This window comes from Trachurus japonicus, chromosome 16, assembly GCF_045865225.1.
Source record: "Trachurus japonicus isolate A0001 chromosome 16, Traja_1.0".
NCBI lineage: Eukaryota > Metazoa > Chordata > Actinopteri > Carangiformes > Carangidae > Trachurus > Trachurus japonicus.
In genome coordinates, this window is record NC_140922.1 from 15,123,929 (window position 1) to 15,143,160 (window position 19,232).

Consider the following 19,232-nt stretch of genomic DNA (forward strand, 5'->3'; position numbering starts at 1 on the left):
AAGCTGAATAAAAGCTGAAATCCAGAGGAAGCTGACGGCTGAGACACGTCTCATGGTTGATATTATTAAATTTTTATCAATAACACTGAAACAAATGATGGAACATTTTACTACAGCCAATATTTATTTACCTTTCTCTCCAGTCGTCACCAGGTAAAATTTGACCCATTAGGGTCAAATAGGGTTTTCCACATGATTGTCTCACTTTAACATGCAGAAATATTCTTTATACCCTTAAAAGGGATCGTGTACAGCTCTTCATCAGGCGAAACATCATACATGATTAGTATACAAAAATAACAGTTACACTTAATGGATTGTGAAAAGTTAAACAGGTCAACTGATAAGCAAAAGGCCAAATGTTTGCCATCATTACAGTGTGTGACATGATCAATATTTGACTTTTTTATTGTGTGTTTAGTATCATGACTTTGTTAATAATCTGTAAGCATTTCAGAAGTGAATAATACAAACAGTAAGAAAAGAGCTCTTAAAACCTATGCTCACTGTGCATTATTTTGCTACTAAGATTTGAAAAATATTTCTTGACAACTGTTTCACTGTCTGCAGCCATCTAACTTGTATTCATTTCTGAATAAATTGAACCCTTTGCAGGCAGGTTGATGGGCAGATTTTTGACACTCTTTAGAAGGCCTTTTTTCAACCCAGGTGTTTGATTCCAACAGGTACTGCATCCTACATAAAGAGGAAGAGGGTGAACAAAATGAGGATCATGAACAAAATGAGGATCAATCAGTGCCAAGTTTGCCTCCATTGTGCCATTGATTATACTCACATTCCATTTGAGTCAGTTGTCGTGCCATCTTTGCCCATGATGAGATACTGCTTTCCCAAATCTAACTGTCCTTTGCAATGGCGCCTCTTAGCAAAGATCCGAAGAGAGTTTTCATCCACAAGATTATCTCCATCTGATAAAGAGATGACAGTCAATATGTTTACTTTAACTGGAATGGGACAAAATCCTTTGAAGGTCAGCGTTACGTCATCTGTTATGGTTTCTGGTCAGAATTTACTTACTTGATCTGAGTACCTCCTTTACAGTGGTGTTGTATAGCTCAAAGTTGCTTTTCATAGAAACACTCTGAACTTTAACAATGTATGCTGAAATAAAACAAGAATAAATTAATAAGACAAATTAACCATTCATCCTTTTTTTATTTTGGAAGATTTTCAAACCCATATCAAAAATAGATACTTCATCAAAGTGTGTGGTGTGAAGTAGCTACTGACCGTAATCTACTGTAGGGAAGAAACAAGCATGTTCTATACGGTCATTCTTTGTCAGTGCTTTATTTCCGTCTGATTTGAATGTTATCTTAACCTTATGACAGGGTCCTAAAGAAAAGATGAAAACAATAACATGTTAATCATTTACACAAACCTAAAGGGTAAGCCAACCTCTCAGTTATGACTTACTTTCAGCACATTGGCACACATCCTCTGAACACAGCCTAGAGACCATCCGGCTTCTTTGGGGGGCAGAGTAGAACACAGTGCACTTGCGGTCTACAAAAAAAGCACAAATACACCATTGTGTTAAATTAATCATAGAACTTGCCTGAGAAAATGTAGATAGGAAATTAAAAGCTTACCTGGTTCATAATAGTCATAGAACACAGCTGGAGCCGGCTGCAGGAGGCCAATGGGCACTTTCTGTGTCGCATCAAAACTAATACATTCCTGTGGCTTTATAAGCTAAAAATGAAAGACATGGCTTAGCATGTAAATTTTTCACAAAATATTCTGTGAATGGAAATAGATCTCAGTTTTACCTGATTAAAGTAGATCAGCACCCTTCCATAGGAAATTTCGTAATGGGAAATGTATTGTGCAGACGGCTGTTTTAACTGTGAGGAGAAAAAAGGGGAAATTGACAGGCTCTGAATAAATTGGCGAGAATTGCTTTGGAGACGAGGCCAGTCAGAGGCATAAATTCAAAAAACCTTCCCTATATTGTACTTGGCATGAAGTGGCACACAGCACAGCAGAAGCGTCCTTCATAGTTTTAGGTAAGCAAGTGGTAAAAACAACAGATTTCGTCTTGGAATAAGTCTCTCCACTGGCTGCAAGGCACAGTGTAATGTACTGTACATTTTTATGTACACAATCTAACCCATGGCACTGATTAAATTGGAAGAATTTAATGTCCATCTAGCTGTGAATTGCCAAGCTGATCTACTTAGAAAAGAAATGTGACATGACATTAAATTCTGAAAAAAATATCTCTTTGTGTTTAGGATGACAGTATTTAAAGAGGAGGGAGAGAGCTACTAACATTGTCCAGCTGATCAGTGTTGGCCTCAAATCCACTCAGTAGTGTGATGTCAGCAATGCCCATTCCTGTGAGGTTGTTGCCTGGGTTATGGCTACACACACACACAGACAGACAGACACAGACACACACGCATAAAACAAATAAGGCCGCCAGAGAAATACTGATCAGGATTCATGACATTTTTCTTTAAAGTTCACAATGTCATTATGGCTTACAAAGGTGATGAGTCTTATGTAACTAACCTGACACAGACTGTGTAGGTGACAGTGTCGTCTGCAATTGCATTGTTATCCAGATCTCTTCTGCTTCTTGTGCGAGCGTCAAACCACTCAATTGCTGATCTTGGCACTCGTGTCTCTTTTTCCTCATTAACATCGCCTTCATCATAGTAATCATACGTGTCTATGACCTTATCTAAAGAGACAGAGGTTGATGTGACAGTCTGGCTTCTATCATCAATACCTGTATAGGTGATTTATTATCAGTGATAAAAACTCACCAGTGTACTTTACTTTTCCCTCCACTGTGACACTGAGGGACAGATCAGCACATCTCTCCTTGGGTTCCAGTACATGGTAAGCCTTAACAATCTGTGAAGGAGGGTGGATATTTTCTTCACATTATGGACCTTGTTCAGCACATGCACAGAAATGAATGAAACTTACTTTTAGTTTGGCTTCTCCTTCTCCTGACAACTTCACAACAATGTTGTTTCCTGAGAGTTTCTGGGACAGACACAACACAAAAAAACATATTTTGTAGAATGAGGTCTATGTGATTTGGTGTCTTTGTAATGAAGTGTGCTGTTGAAATGCTTTATGGTACCTTCAGGTCTGTTTCCACCTTCTTTCTCTTTTCTAGTTCAAGTGTTACAATGTCATTCCTTCCTGGGACTCTGAACTCTGCAATTAAATTTGTTTCAGTACTGAAGGATTTCTTGAGATCATATTCTGCAAGGGCTTCTAGTGCCATGATGGTATCCTGAAGATGAAGACATTAATAATAGTTGTATTACAGATGATCTTGGACTATACTGGGTGCTTGGGTAAGTGTATAGAGGCCGTAGCATCCAATTACCTGAGATGATCGGTAGCCTCCAAAATGGTTTTCTTGGGAGATTAACCAGCAGGCTGCTTTGTCTGCCCACTGGATCTGACTTAGTGTTACTGCAGTAAGGAGGGCATAGGCCGTTGTCTCTACTGTGATGGCATCTGCCTTCTTTTGATTCTTCATGCTGGTATCAGTTGTCCACAGATAACAGCCATCCTCCCCTGATAGTTTAGAAATAGACAAAGTAAAAGTGAGAATATGTCTCAAATACATAGTCTAGCATACTCTGAAAGACCCTTATAATGAAATACATTGTTTTGCACAACTGCATAGTCTGCCACTGCCAAAAGAGGATTCTACTTGGTGATCAAACATACGTTCAGTAGCCATTGCTTGAAGTCTTGTCCAGACAGCTGAAAGGTCAGTTCGCTGTGGCACTGGCAGGCACACTGAGAGACAGTAAGCTGTAATGGCAACAGCATAGGGATGCTGAAGCTCCTTCAGGTTTGACATTAGATACGTGGTTGATCTTGAAATACTTCTTTCCTGGCAGGAGGTAGAATAAAGACATTCAATTAATTTCACTGGCAAATGGTGCTCTGACTACAATTCACGTTGAAATACTATACAGTACAAAACTGTACAATAATAAACAATCCACAGCCAATTAAAATGCTAACATGTTGGTGCTTAGCTTATGCAATACTATGCAACATCCTCTAACTTTAGCATATATTAGCATGCTAACATTTGCTAATTAGCGCATAACTGAAACGAGGTTGTTGAGTAAACTAAAAGTTTTTTTCTTTTTTTAATTAGGTTTTTTGCTTAGAAGAATGTAAACACAAAATTCAGCCCATTTAATAGTCAAGATATTTTACTAAGTGCCAGTGGCCACTGGCCAGTTTGATATCATCTTACCACATCATTTTGTGCTTCAGTTTGCACAAATTGAAGGGAATGGTGCAGTGCAAGAGTTATGAAAGCTGTCATCGATGCTGTGTGGTCTGTGCCTGTCTACATTAAACACACATAGACAACATTGGATTCAAATCACTGCTGTTCAGGTTGTTGCAATATTTTTATACGTATATTGTTCTTTTATGCACAATATGCTTTAAATTTTAACAGGATTAGGTGTTAAGTGAGGTTACCAGGACTCCTCTGTGCAACACAGGTTGTGGGTCAGTGAAGGAGCCATCACCAGACTGCTCTGAGAGCAAGTATCTGACTGACTCAGTGATCTTTCCTGCCGGTACAACTCTCATTGACCAACCCTGCTGTCCAAAAGCAGCTGTCTGACGCTGTGCCACAAATGATAGGACTTTCACTACAAGGGCAGTTACCCTAAAGACAAGAGAAAGAATAAAAATGGAGCAGAGTGGATGGACAAGATTTATTTACAATTTGGCAAATGCTGAATTTTCCACCTACAGATCAGCAATGGCTAAAGCTAAAGGATAGGCCTATGATATATTTTTGTTGAAAGTGATATGTGAAGTATTCAACATTTCAGACAGTGAGTGTAAACAGTATGCTATAATTAACAACTATACATAAAAAATCTATTGGAACAAACACTTACCAATTACTGGATGTAGGCATTGAGTAAAATGTTCCGTAAGCCCCATTTTGTTTCTGGTATTCAAAGATTTTCAGATAACCTGACAAAAAACAGTGTGTCTTTGTGAGTGTTTACTTCATTAAGAAAACAACCTACTGCTATTGCTAACTCTCTATTGACTTTTTTCATGACCTGTAGATCCAAAATGCATAGCAGTGATTACGTCTCACAATACTAATGTGAAAAGATGAAACCCAACCCTGAAATTCACTTACACATAGTTAAAAACTAAACCACATGATGACCAAGAATCACTTTCTTATTAACGTACTACATTTAAATATCACACAGATATTGAGAATAGCCTATAATGTATTTATTATGTAATATAGTTAATCCTATAAGATACTTCACAAAATTCATAACATGAATTAGCATCCCATAAAGAAATGTACTGGTTAGGACATTTTACAGTTGACATGTGAACCTGACTTACTACTTGGGTTTTAATAACTATGCCATAGGTCAGTGGATACTTACTATACTAAAGGTCAATGAGGCCTCTGTAGTCATCACAACAAATGCTCCTGGGAATGCCCTACCTACCCAAACTCACAGACCTGAGATGATAAAGTTTTTCTCTCCTGCTTTCAAGATTATGAAACAGTCTCCCACTGGGAATTGAGTCAACAAACTGCTGTAAATGTTAAGTCATGATGCTTCCATGTCTTGCTTTTCACTTTTAACAGTGTCGGTCGTCAGTGAGTTTTATATTAATAATAATAAAAATAATTATGGCTCTGATTTATGTAGTGCTTTTTCATGGCATGCTCAAAGCGCATTACAGAAACCATGATTCATTCATACCACATTCACACCTGGTCTGGAGGTGGTAAGATACGTCAGTAGTCACAGGTGCTAACTCTCCATCTCCAGTTATTGGCCGACCCATTCTACCAACTCTGAAATGCTTACTTTCTCTAAAGTTGATATGAAGTTATTAGATTTAGTCTTTATCCTAGGTTTATTTTTTTCTTTTTGGCTCTAAACTTTGTGCAGAGTTACAGAAATAGGTATATATTTTAAAATAATGAATACATTATGCAGTTAACTGTGTGATGTCTTTGTACCTTTCTCAATTTTATCAAGAGCATCATCTCTGGAACCCAGTGGCAGGGTGAACCATTGCGCACTCAGATCAAGGTAGCGGAGGGCTGCAGCTGTCGGAGCAAGTCGCACCATTGTCTGTTCTAAACATCCCTGAGGCAGCACTATCAGGCTCGCAACCTTCTCAGGAGACAGAAGGTTCACTGCTTGAAAATCAAATCCATTCTCTGCCGGGTGAGAGCATTAAACAGGTAAGATACATTAATTTACAAAGATCCATGAGTTGCATGTCTTGTATGTCTGTGTGTCTAACAGTACAAACCTTCCACTGAAACAAAGATATTGGAGGTGGAGTCTGGAATTATTTCATCTGGTAAAGTCCCATCAATTGTCAAAGTCCTTAGGCCCGTCCCTTTTACAACAAACAGATTAAAACATTTGTTTGTTTGATTGATGTTTTACAAATATCAAACGTTATTGTTGAAAACTGATGAATACTGAAATAACTCACCATTTAATTTAATCACTTTGGTTTCTTCTAATCTCAGTTCTAATCCTTCTGTCTACAGCATGAGAAAGCAGGTAGCTTAATTACAGTGCATCCCATGCCATTTACTATGTAAATATAGAGGTCAAAGTAATGACTTTAGTGGGAGAAAATAGGCGGGTTTTACTCACCTGTACATTCAGAGTCTTCTGAATTGCATCTATGCCATACTCATTCACTATGTCAAAGACACGTATTTTGATGGGAATTGGGCCAGTTACCATGGGGACAGCAGAAAAAGTGACAAACTGGGAGGAATGTGGTTTCACATCGATGTTAACATAACTTGAAGTGGTCGCTGAGCCAGGAGAGCAGAGTCCTTCAACTTGTTCCATATGAACAGCCAGCTATGAAATGCAGGTGGTGAGATGAGTCATGAGTCGCACGTCAGACCATAGGTCACACAAATCACATTATCATTACTGATATGATTGTTGTTGAGAAATTATATTTCTATACCTACCCTTAGTTTTGTATCCCCATAGTTGTAGATAACAGGTGAAATAGATATTTGCTCATATTTTCTTACTGAGTAAGGCAGTCTCAGAGACACAAAGGTTTTCTTAAATGCTCTAACCTCAGATGGTTTCACTACACAGAGACCTGAATGAAACATAAAGTCAGTTATGCATAAAGTCAGTTATGCAGTTATCAATAATAATGTAGTAATTTCTTTGGTCAAATATCCAAGATGTATTTTTGAAGTTTTACCACTGGTTTTAGATAATGTGATGGCCTGAATTTCCCATGTGGTGATGGAATCAGGTAGAAGAAAAGGAACACTGAAAGAGTTTTTCAAGTTAAAGTAAATCAACGGCTGTGAAATGCATCTGATAAAAGTGTATAGTTCACACTGCAGAAATAGTCCCCATGGTAACAAATGTAAAACTATGGTTGCAGTGGTTGTAATTAACACATTTAGATATTTAAAATAAAAAATAACAAGCATTAAAATTGTTTTGAAAGTCCACCTCTTACCTCAGTTTGCCATGTGCATCAACTTCTTTGAATGAAAAGCTTGGAGGGAAAAGACGTCTAATCTTTTGACGGGTGGTATCCAAAAAGAATTCTTCAATATCAGTTACTGTTGCAGCTAGAAAAAAAAAAAAATGAATATATATATATATATATATATATATATATATATATATATATATATATTAATTCAGTGATAACCATGCTATGGCTATTGAATGTAACCTAACATTAAAATGTAACATGTTAAACTGTAAAAATATGTAATGTCCTGGTGATAATTTCATCTCACTCCGGCCAAGTCCTTTCAGGGAATCCTCTTGTATCTTTCTTTGTCTCAGACGCTCTCCTGCAATGCAGCATTGTAAAAATGCATCTGTGCAAGCTTCATTTTGTTGCACAAGAGAGACCCTCTCCGCTCTTTCCTGACATGTTAGTGCCATAGGGATGAGAGTTAACCCGTCGCCACAACACTCTTTAAGAGTTTCTTCTGAATAGTTAGACTCTGTGGGGGGGAAAAGAACACATTTTTATTGAACAGTGTTTTTAGAAGTGTTTTACATTATTGTAAGTTGTAATGCTGTTCGTGTCTTACGTAAGGTCATCATTTCATGTTGAAGATCCACAGAGCGTCCGTGTCGTGCAGATTGTGAATCACAGTGAAAACCTGGAAAAGTAGCTGGGATAATTAAGTAGAGTAGTAGATAGCTGTTTTCAAGACTGAGTTTGAGTCATTTGGATATTTCTGGCATCAAAATAGGAAAGTCAGTAAGTTTGATCTTTTATGTAGATAATGTGCTCTGGTCATCCTACATTACAAAATCAATATCAGCAGTAATCTGTCGTTAAAACAATATTAAGAGGAAATTATAAAGATCCCATGTTGAAGCTTCCATCAAATAAATGTCTAATGAGAACCTTCAATGTAAATTACATCATTAGTAAGTAAGTATCAATAATTTTGATTAAAACATGTTTTTGTCATACCCTGCTTCCACCCTGACTGGGAATTAGACACGAAAGCCAGGCCAGCATCGCTCAGTACAGATACTGGGTTGTGTCCTCCACCATATGTGCAGCCAAGGTCGTATGACTGCATAGCAGAAAACACCTGAGAAATAAGAACAAGAGTTTAGATTTGCTTTGGTGTAAATATGATTTTGAAAAAAGAAAAAGAATGAAGGTACAGAAGAAGTGAGAGAAATTACCTGTTTGGCTCTGAGTTTATTATCAGCATTGAGACTGTAGAAGGCCTTATCCACAGCAAGCAAAGCCACTTTGGCTGTCTCTCCATCTAAATCAAATTCAAGTTTTACCTCCTCTCCTGGTTCAGAGGATCCTTTTTGTTCTACCTAAAAGTTAATTCAAAACATGAACACTGGATTTGTACATGTAAGTGCATATGTGTTCAGTGATAGTGAAACTACAGGGTTGTATATCGAGTTGATGGCAAGTTATATGTTTATAGTGTTTAAATTATTTTAAACATTCTCATTCATAGTGAATCACTTCAATCAAACACGGTCAGCAGAGGTAAAGCTCTGTCAGTCCACTCTCTCACTCTGTCCATGCTGCACTCTGCTCTGTTTACCCACCTTGACCTTTATCTCACATTCGTCCCTGACGTCCACCCACACTGAGTCTGCAACAATGTCACCATTCTGGTGGTAGAAGTAGGCAATCAGACGAAAGGATGGGACCATATCAGCTGTTATCGGCAGGTTGTATTTAAGTGAACTACCAATTGGGAGCGAACCATTTTTTATTATGATCCCACGGCTTAGGACCTACAACAGAGACAATCAAAATGTTCGATGAAGACAAACTGCTGCTCCACTTTTGCAAAATGCATTTTTGTGCATTTAATTTTATATGGCTCACCATGTAGTATATATTTCCATTACTTGGGCCATTCACAGTCCCGTATGTGACTGTAAATGACTCCTTCACAGAGTACACCCTGTTGGTAAAACTCATATAAAGGTAGCTGCCGCTTGGAGATGATGCACGTCCAATTCTTTTCACCTGCTGCAGGCCTTCTGCAGTCACCTTTCAGAGACAGAGGTGGAAACAGTTAAAACTGAACAAAAATACAGTTGAAGAAATCACAGCTGAGTTTGGAGATACTAACTTCAACAGGAATCTCAGTTGTAGTAGTTGCAATATTAAAGGTATAAAACACTGCCCCCTCCTGGTCAGTAACGCCTTGGAACGATCTCTCTCCAGATCCTGGTACATTAATGTTTACTGGCACATCAGCTGCTGGAGAGCCATCTGGGAGACGCATGATCACCTAGAACAACAACAACAACAACAACACAAGTTTTACATAAAAATACAAAACAATATCAGTCATCTAATTAGCTGTGTATCCATTTCTTAGATTTGTGCATACCACCACATCAAGTGGAAATCCAGGAAGAAAGTGTGAGCGAGTCCGAGAGAGATCCATGGTGTATTTGTGAGAGAGGACAGGAAGATAAACTTCTGCCTCTTGTATTTCACCACCTGGGACAAAACAAATAAGTAGTAGGAGCTTTTTGATCTATCAATCAAGTAGGCTAAAGAATTAATTATGAATACATTTATCAAATTAATAAAATAAAATGTCAGATAAAAGACAAACAACCATAAATATTATTTCAGATTCAATTCAGTCCTTCTGGCAATTTGCTTACAGTGTAATAATAAGTAGTAGTAGTAGTAGTAGTGTGACGGTGTGTAAATTACTCTGTATATTGGTGACGAACACTTTCAAATAGAGTTGTGCTCCACTTTGTTGTAAATCAGAGAGGGTTTTGTTCTCCTTTCGGAGCTGATCGTTTATCTTTGCTGTATTCTGAGAAACCTCTGCATTCCCATCCTTGATCTGCAAGAAATTATAGTAATGAATCACTTGAGAAATGCTGTTTAACTGACAGTTTAACTACTACTATGCTGCATTGTAAGTCTTGTGTTGTATGAATATTTATTTCCTCACCGAACCAGTGAGCTCCAGTCCTCTGACCAAGACAGGCTTTGTATTTTCACCATGGCTTTTAGCTTTTTCTAACAATCCAAACTGGCAGTGGTAAGCCCCTTTAACATTTTCACCATGTGAATACCTAAAAAAAAACATGTTAAAATGTTTTGTTCTAAACCTAAGATAAGAAGAGTGTCTGAGAGTGTAATTAAGACAATCAACCAAAACTGTACAGTATGATGAAAACTACATGGACCCAGCGTCCCTTATTGTGTCTAACAGAAAACTTAATCAGTTATGGGAAATGAATCAACACTTACATGGCTGAGATGGTGAAGTTAAAATGTTCAGTGCTAAGCAAGATATAGTTATCCACCATTCCGATGTTCACCTCAAAACTTGGTAAAACTAGGGCGAATAACAACAAAAATGTTAATATATGAGTTAACAATAAAAAAGTATATTTTATTATATTTATAATTTTTTTTTTTTTTTTTTTAAATAAAACTGTACTGGCACTAGAAATTAGTAGTTTACCAAATTTTTGGACTTTGAACTCCCTAGAAGCTGCATTTTCTTCATCGCCTTCATAGTGCGCTTTAATCTTCCATGTGCCCGTTCTGTGTAAACAAAGTGTAATTAAGTCAAAGTTGCTTTTGCTATTGTAGAGTATAAATCAAAGTTGATTACAAAACGGTTGTAACATACTTGGAGATATCAGGTATGGTAAAAAAGCCTTTGAGTATTCCCCTGTCCGCAGTTTTAAGGGCCTTTATTACCCTGTTTCCAGCAGCATTCTGTAAGAAATTGTTTAACATATGAGTCATTTTTGCAAACCTTTCAAGGTCCTCTAATTTATTCAAGAAAATGTATACCCACATAAACTGATAGATGGAACACCTCATCGAGAGGTCTGAAGGTGTGGTCAAGAGTGAATATCCTGTAACGCACTAAAAGAGAAATAATCAACTTAGCTTTAATTATGACTGTTAATCTTTCCTGCTTTACATTTCTTCACATTTGTTGACTGTCCCATACCTTTCTGTGTTGGGTTGTACATTGGCTGGTCAGTCTGAATGAAGATATAGCCTCTGTGTTTTGACAGCAGGACCCTTGTTAATTTTCTGCGAGTGAAGGTACTGCTCTCTGCCACCAGTAAAAGGTAAGGAATTTGTTGGCTTTGGAAGGCTAATAACAACTTTTCCCTGGATATCTGTACAGATGCAAATTAGAAGTTTGATTTGATGACATTTAAGTCTCGATAATTTGCATTTTAGAAATAGAGGGCTTACATACCGTCAGCTCCACTGCTTTAATATCAGTGTCACTAGTGCACTCAACCCGTTCCTTTGTAGACATAAGAGTACCAGTGATCTCATGCTCCAGATAGAGAGTGACAGGGTTGTTGAGATGAGGTTTTCCCATCTGGACAAACACTTTCTCATTAACTCCCACATGAAACACATTGGGGGCTGAGATAAAGAATCTGCACACAAAGGTGAAAAAAAAATGTTCCCAAGCAATTCCTTATTGATCAACATCTGTGCCAACATGTCTGCATTGCAGCATTTTGTCTTGTCTATTAAATTGTGACAAAATAATCATTTACCAGAAGACAAAAACAAACCATTTCTTGCATGTTACACAAATAGGTCATTAGGATATTACATAACTACACAATCTAAGCTTTGTCTATATTTACCTGTTTGAGCAGACTGTGTCCAAGGTCATGATCAGGACCAGTATTAAAGTGATATGTCGCTTCATTTTGCAGCTGCTGTGTCTTTCTGTGTTCTGACACGGGGAATTGATCAGCAGAGGTTTTATATGTTTACACCCCTGCATTTCTCAATCACTGGATTTCCAATGCCCTCCCTCTGTTTTTTCACTAAACTTGGAATTGTCTGTTTTCTGTTATCTGTTCCTCAGTCTCAAACAACACTCTTTCCAAATATGAAATAACAAAAACAAAACAAAAGGTATAGTGTGTAGGCCTACAGTATATAGTATAAATATAAGAAGTTGATCTACAGATTTTCTAAACATGAGACAATAACAATACAAGTGCATTGCAATGGATTGACATGCATTTCATATTATAACATGTTTGATTTTTTTTATTTTATTTTATTAAAAATTCATTTTGTAGCACAACTTGGCTTGCAGCATGAAAAGTGTTCTGTTTCTGTTTCACAATGTGTAACTGTGCTCTCATTGGTTGTTGCATGGCAGATTTCCCTGAAATCATGTGATTTACAAGAAATAGAGGTTTAGTTCTTTGGGTATGGGTTGGAGTGAGCACTGTTTACTCTCTAACTAGTGGTTCAGGAATTGTTGTCTAAATGAAGAACCTTTGGTATGGTTAATGGAATGTGAAACTCTGCCATGATCTGGCAAAATGAAGCAGTGTAAAAAATGACAGACTCAGAGACAATTTCAGAAGTTTTATTTATTTATTTATTTATTTGCCCCCAAATGAACATTTTGGTGAAAGATACAGTCAGGTCTGTGTTCCAACTAAGTGTACTTTAACAGGATACATTGTGATATTCAAGTTTGTTTGTTTTTTGTTTTTTTTAACAACCAACAGAGCAGTAAATAATACCTACTTATAGTCTTTGTGTAAATTTAAACATAAACATTAATGAATTGAATTCCCCAAATGGCTTTTCCAGTTCAATACTCCATAAAGTTTATGAATTTTTTTTGCCTCAGTTTTCCACCTTGCTGGGCCCTTCTCAAGTCATAGGCTAAGTGGAGATGTGAATGGCACCTATGAATATAAGTCTTTTGTCCAAATTAAATAATTCCAATATTGAATCTTTTTTTTTAATCAAATGTTGAATACTGTAATATACATAACTCCATCATTTCTGATAAAATTACATGTCTGTAAGATCAAATAACTGACGTGTTTGCAGCAAGTTGTAATCACCCTGGACTCAGTTATAAATAAGATGTGTTAAGTCATGGTTTGGCATTTGGCACAACGGAGAAACATCTTTGTCAGCCACCATTTCAGTTCACATTCAGCTGTCCAGCAAACTAACTCATCCACATTGTCAGTTAGCCAGTTACTAAAATTTAATATGATATCCATGCAACTAAACAAAAATAAATAATTTGAGCCTTTTGGAACTTCATGTTCAGGGAAGGCCGATGCAGCAGCCTCAGAGAAAGTAGGTATCAGGGAATTGAAAATTCCCAGAAAAGGGCATAAAAACTCAGTTTGAATTATGAGACAGCTTTTGATTTGGAAACCCCAACTAAAATCTAAATCAACCTTTTAGATCTAAAGTCACAAAAGCTGATAAATCGCAAATTATCAATTGTATAAAAAAATAATAATAAAGATCTTCCTAACCCAGTTTCGGCCCTGCAGAGTCAAACTTTCAAAACATGAAAACGTTATTCCTTCTTGGCACACAGTCAGATGATATTCATTTACTTCCAATGTTCATCATCATACCGTATCAGTCAGGTGCTAGAGGAAGGGAATGAGAGCCGGGGGCATGATGTCCATCCACAACTCCTAAGTATGGAGAAGTAATACAAGAATTGCGTTTGGACAATCAGCACCAGGCTCCCTGTCATCAACATCAGCATCTCTTAGTCATGGAAGTCAACCCTGTGGTGGATGGATGGTTTGATAAAACATTAATTTAAAAAACATGCAAAACATATCAATCATAAAATGTATTGAATTTTTTAAAGCTTTTCAAGCAGTTCAAGCTGTTAATCCTTGTTCTGGGAAGAATCAATGAACTGTCTAAATAAATCAGACTACACACTTAAAAAGTAACTGTTTGAAAAAAAGGTTTTATTCCACTAAATGCTTTTTTAAGAAATGCAGATATATTTTAATATTGATTCCCTATAATTCTCAGGTATTGACAAGTGCCTTCACAAATTAACTTGTCCTATTAAGTGAAAAAGTGAAATATATTGATATTTACCTATAGTGCACCATCAGTAATAGAGCGATAATAGTCCCAGAGAAGCAGTGATTAATTGTATGTCACTACGAATATGAAATATTAAACTCTTATTCTTTCATCCTAAGTTTTGTCAAAAATTGTAAAGTCCACGCTCCTCTGCATCCGTCCTCAACCACTGCTTGTTCATTCTGCCTGTCCATGTCCCCTTCTCTGTGTCTTTCCCTCTATCCATCTCATTTCATGCAGGAATGGGGTTACCTAAGAGACTCACCCTCAATAGAGAAAATCTCTTTTTCTACAATTAGCTGTGAAAGTGGCAGAAGGAAAAGAAGGGAGGGGTCTACTCAGGGGTGCAGTCTCAGAGAAATAAAGGGGAGAGGGGAGAGACAGAAGTGTGCATGACAGGTTGAGAGATGGGAAGTTGAAAACTAATAATTAATGCACTTGATTTTAAATGTTCAACTTTAAATCCCCAAAACTTTGTTTGCTGGCTGTAATCATGGATTCATTTTGGGTGCATGTTTGCACTCTTAAATTGAATCATTTAGTTCATCTTTTTGATCTAGCACAATATTCAGTATGGTATATAGAGAGATAAATATCCTATGACACACCAAAATATAGCTTACAGTAATGTGAGTGTTTTCATTTCATTGTATTTGGTGAAAATTGTTCACACACCTTAAATTGATATATTGATATCTCTTTTGCCACATCTCACACTTCAGTTGGGATTAGGCCAAATTAGGCTTCATAACACTGATCCAAGTGAAAGTGAATTATGTTTATCACCATAATCTCTACATATGCAGATGGAGTGACCACTGGGGAACCATGGAGAGGTGTACACAAAAGGGTGTGGCGTGGGAATGTCCCCAGGGGTCAGGAGTGAGGGTGAATAGGTCAAAGGTCAGAGCCAGCTGGACAGCACACAAGAGGAGATGAGGGTGAGAAAAGGAGGTGGGGGGGTGGTCCACGGATCGACTGACTGGACCCAATGGGACATTAACATTGAACTGATGGGAGGCTCACTGACCAATGCCTATTCAAGGAGAAACTAAGCTATGACACACTCATGTGTAATGGTCCGTGGTAATTGACAAGTGACAAGGCGCTCATTGTGGATGCAAAAGCAGTTATCAGAATGCAGAACTGGATTACACACTATACACACCAGTATTCAATTGTTATATAGGATTATTTAATTCAAAGATCCAAACAAAATAAAATACAGATAAAACTGATACAAGTTGTATCCATGAACCTGGATAATATTGAAAGTGTTGAAAAACATCACAATACTTTACAACACAAAATAGGAATGTCAGTACATGGAATTTAGACACAACAGTTTATTTTCGGTTTATACTTCAAGGACACTGCATCACATATGCATCTCATCCCCATTTGTATTGAAATATCTTTAACTGACAGCAGTTATAATGTATAACATTGCTAAGGACAGTGTATTTTGGGTGTTGTATCACTCTTCTCACAGCGTTCTGTTTCCACCTCAAAGAACATAGAGTTTAAGATGTGCTATTGATGACAATAGATGCTCATTCAAACATGTACTGTATCTAATGTCATCATTACTGTTACCACTAAGTAAAGGAAGGACTTTTTTTTAAACTATGTAATGAATAGTAAACAAGTATAATTTCACAGTAACAATGAAAAGTCTGCATACATATTTGCATTCATGGCATACAGAATTAGATAAATGAAATACAGGTTTTTTTTCCCCCTGAAAGTGCAGTTTCCCATGGTTATAGATTAGTTACATGTATCTCAAGGGTACAGACAGGAAGGTGAGTCTGAGCTCTGCCTTCCATGTGGCTACTAGTGAAGGTCAGGTCAGTGAGGGCAGCAGGCAGCCTGGATCGGGGCCATACTCTGGTGGTCTAAAAAAGACAATCTTGGGGCCCAACCCAGGGGGTCAACATGCAAATAGTAACCCCTGGGTGAAAGGCATAAAGCAGATCAGTGTTCTCACATTACTCTTGCTGCCCATGACTGTGAATGTGCACGCCTACACACCACATGAGGTTCTCATATTTAATGAAATTCAATCGCAACAATAGGGAGAGCAGCTGTATTTCAACAAGTGTAGAAGTATGATGGCTTAAGGGAACACTGAAATGACCATTTTGTCTAGGTTTGTTGGTTTGATGTTACAATTGTCAGAAACATGCCTCTGAATGTTAAACGTACAGCCAGCACCAATGTGTTATTATTTCCACACAGCATGATCAAAACTGCAGCATCTTTATCACCTGCAGCTTAACTGGCCCTCAACATTCACCCAGTGCATGCAGAGCAGATGAAATTCAGCTCCTCGGTCTCTGGCAAACCTACCCACTGCTGCCTCCCAGTGGCCTCAATAGCACCAGAAGCACCACAGTCATATTTCTCTTCAGGGCCTTGTCCTGGGGCCCAGTTTTGGTAACAGCCAATCGGCGACTCTGTCCAAAACCAAAAGTTAAATTTGCAGGTGTAGCGTAGGCCTAGCCAAACATGGGATGAAGTGGCATTCCTTGCTATTTCTGCCACTTTCTCTTGAATGTCTTTGGAAGTAATATGGACAAGGTCAACATGGTGCTCCCTGCAGTAACTCATAGCATCAATCCATGTCATGTTTCGGTGGACTAGAATCAGATTTCCTTGTGAAAAACAACAAAAAGAGAAACATAATGTAATTCTATAATGCATAATCAACATTTTTGTATAGGCACGTGACAATTGTAAACATACCTGGGGATGTTAGAGTTGAAAGCTGCGTTGTGTTCTGCATACCATCTGTGGTTGCTTGCATCGTAGTTTCTGGAGGCATCTGTGTAGTTACAGTCGACATATCTTCAGTTGCATTTCTGAGCTCAATGCTTGTGATACCGTATGCAACATTTGTGGTATTTGGTGTTGTCATCTTTTACTTCAGTGGTAATGTTAGTAGCGTTTGATTGTTAGGTACTTACAGTGAGAGTAGTTGTAGTAGTTGTCATATTTGTTGGCAGTTGATCTGTTGTAAAGCTCTCTGTAGTAATTATGGGGGTTGTTGGAGTTGTCTTCATTGCTGCAAGAGTTAATCAATTAATTAAGTCACATAGTGGAGGATAAATAATAAGGTAATAATAATAATTCTAAGATCACCCCAAGTTAAGAAAATCAACTTACCCCCATGACAAACAAATTTCCGTTTGGGACCACATCTCAAGTCATTCCACAGCCCTCCATCTCTGAATACAGCTACGACACAGTTCTGATCTGTTTGGTTGTTTGGCTGACTCGGTTTCCAGTAACGGAATGATGAATTGCTCCCATCCGACCACTTCCAACTATCTTTGAAGAGGCCGATCCACACATTTTGTGACAGAGACACATTATGCACTGCCTCATTCTCTTTTGCTGAGCGTATGCTAACCAAATCAGACGATAAATTCCTGCAGTGGTTCTGAGCGTTCCTCCACGATTTGGTGTCATCAACAAAAACATGACCACTTTCATCACCGCCTGAAAAGTGCAATAGTTTCATATTTTAATCACATACAAATACTGAGGTTCTGTACAAGATGAAATAACTTAGTGCATTATTGTCATTTTACTTACCATGACAAACAAAAGGTCTTTTGATTTCACAGCCACTTTCAAACCACTTGCCATGTTCATCCATTGCTGCACATGCGTCTTCATTCTTCTCCTGTGGTTCTCCTGCCCTCCAGTTCAAAAAATTTAGTTTTTGATCAGGCCAAGACCAGTGCCACAACCATGTTTCTCCAATTTCCAGCCCTATCCAAGCTCTGGCAGTGTCAGTGGTCGAAACTAAAGTGATTAAATTATTCATATCTGTTAAGCTGTGAATTGTTGCTAAATCAGTGTACATGTCTCTGCAATACTGCTTTGCTTCTTCATAAGACTTTGAAGTGTCAATCAGGTGGAAATCTGGAGATCCCATTGTGAAGAAGCAAAATCCTGTGGAAGTACAATTGATTGAATTGAATTGAATTCCTTTTATTGTCATTCATACCAAGGTACAAACGAAATTTAAAAAGTAGTCAGTTTAACAGCTCTAATAACAGCTCTAATAACAAGCAGTGGCAATCATATTCACATGTTATACTGATAATCTCTAACTTTTATGGGACATTATTATACATTTTAAAGAGTCACATTTCTCCACTGCTTGAACGCCTTGTGTCGACATCTACCAGTACCCAACTAAGAAATCATAAGTACAAACCTGAGATAAAAATCAGATGAAGAATCCAAATCCTGTTCTTCATGATGGATAATCTATTTTCATTCATGATTCAAGGAAACCAACAAGTAAATAATTATCTGTAAGGCAGGTGTTTGTCCGATGGTGCTAGAGCAGCTATGACCAGCACAGTGTTTGCAGTAAAAATGTCACCCAGCTAGTTAAGAAACACCTCTTCTGGATACCGTACACAAAGTAGTCTTTCAAGTTTACCTCTGTCTCACGCACACTGTACATGCATGGTCATCCGGTTTGTTGAGATGAGATGATATGAAATAACCACACCTGCAATGAAATACAAGAGTCACAAGTGAACATATAGCCTAAGTCTGCTGACGAATGAATGATGAAATCCACAGTATTGTCATCATCAAACAATAAAGACAAGCATGTCTTGATTTGACACACTGTGACAAATATAAACGACCTCCTCATTTCCCTGTGATAAATAAGATTAGATAAATCCAGAAATACCATAACAAATATTTTAGCATTCAAAACATCTCAATAGCTTAAAAAAAATCTGAAAAGGACAATC

At 37.6% G+C, this 19,232-nt stretch overlaps 1 protein-coding gene and 1 pseudogene across 3 annotated transcripts; both read right to left on the bottom strand.

The window, feature by feature from the left end:
• Positions 1-100: 100 nt before the first annotated feature.
• On the bottom strand, positions 101-12,300 carry LOC146972116 (complement C4-like). 2 transcript variants are annotated; one of them, XM_085801934.1, is made up of 41 exons: positions 12,204-12,300; positions 11,798-11,987; positions 11,540-11,714; positions 11,381-11,451; positions 11,210-11,298; positions 11,039-11,121; positions 10,822-10,909; positions 10,520-10,643; positions 10,270-10,408; positions 9,935-10,047; positions 9,671-9,832; positions 9,421-9,588; positions 9,135-9,326; positions 8,748-8,891; positions 8,527-8,650; positions 8,135-8,206; positions 7,832-8,044; positions 7,543-7,657; positions 7,276-7,346; positions 7,028-7,167; positions 6,696-6,911; positions 6,529-6,580; positions 6,340-6,429; positions 6,041-6,244; positions 4,932-5,010; positions 4,501-4,693; positions 4,268-4,363; positions 3,724-3,892; positions 3,374-3,567; positions 3,122-3,277; positions 2,962-3,021; positions 2,796-2,886; positions 2,539-2,710; positions 2,297-2,387; positions 1,794-1,868; positions 1,614-1,716; positions 1,438-1,527; positions 1,252-1,356; positions 1,039-1,122; positions 797-929; positions 101-696 (listed from the first exon to the last, which is right to left on the bottom strand). In XM_085801934.1, exons 1-41 carry the CDS (start codon positions 12,266-12,268, stop codon positions 558-560), a joined length of 5,130 nt encoding a protein of 1,709 aa, XP_085658060.1. In that variant the 5' UTR covers positions 12,269-12,300; the 3' UTR covers positions 101-557. The 2 variants fall into 2 exon arrangements, with proteins under 2 accessions (XP_085658060.1, XP_085658059.1); XM_085801933.1 differs by having other exon boundaries at positions 8,135-8,218.
• Positions 12,301-16,651: 4,351 nt separating this feature from the next.
• Positions 16,652-18,792, bottom strand: LOC146972117 (uncharacterized; annotated as a pseudogene). The gene is made up of 5 exons (XR_015037934.1): positions 18,677-18,792; positions 18,046-18,408; positions 17,614-17,949; positions 17,194-17,512; positions 16,652-17,102 (listed from the first exon to the last, which is right to left on the bottom strand). The product of XR_015037934.1 is annotated as an uncharacterized LOC146972117 (transcript).
• Positions 18,793-19,232: the final 440 nt, after the last annotated feature.

Coding starts and splice junctions, on each gene's coding strand:
- LOC146972116 (XM_085801933.1), bottom strand. CDS start 12,268: ATGAAGCGACATATCACTTTAATACTGGTCCTGATCATGACCTTGGAC. Junction 7,168..7,275: donor CACATTATCTAAAACCAGTG/GTAAAACTTCAA, acceptor TGTTTCATTCAG/GTCTCTGTGTAGTGAAACCA. Junction 2,887..2,961: donor AAGGAGAAGCCAAACTAAAA/GTAAGTTTCATT, acceptor CCTCCTTCACAG/ATTGTTAAGGCTTACCATGT.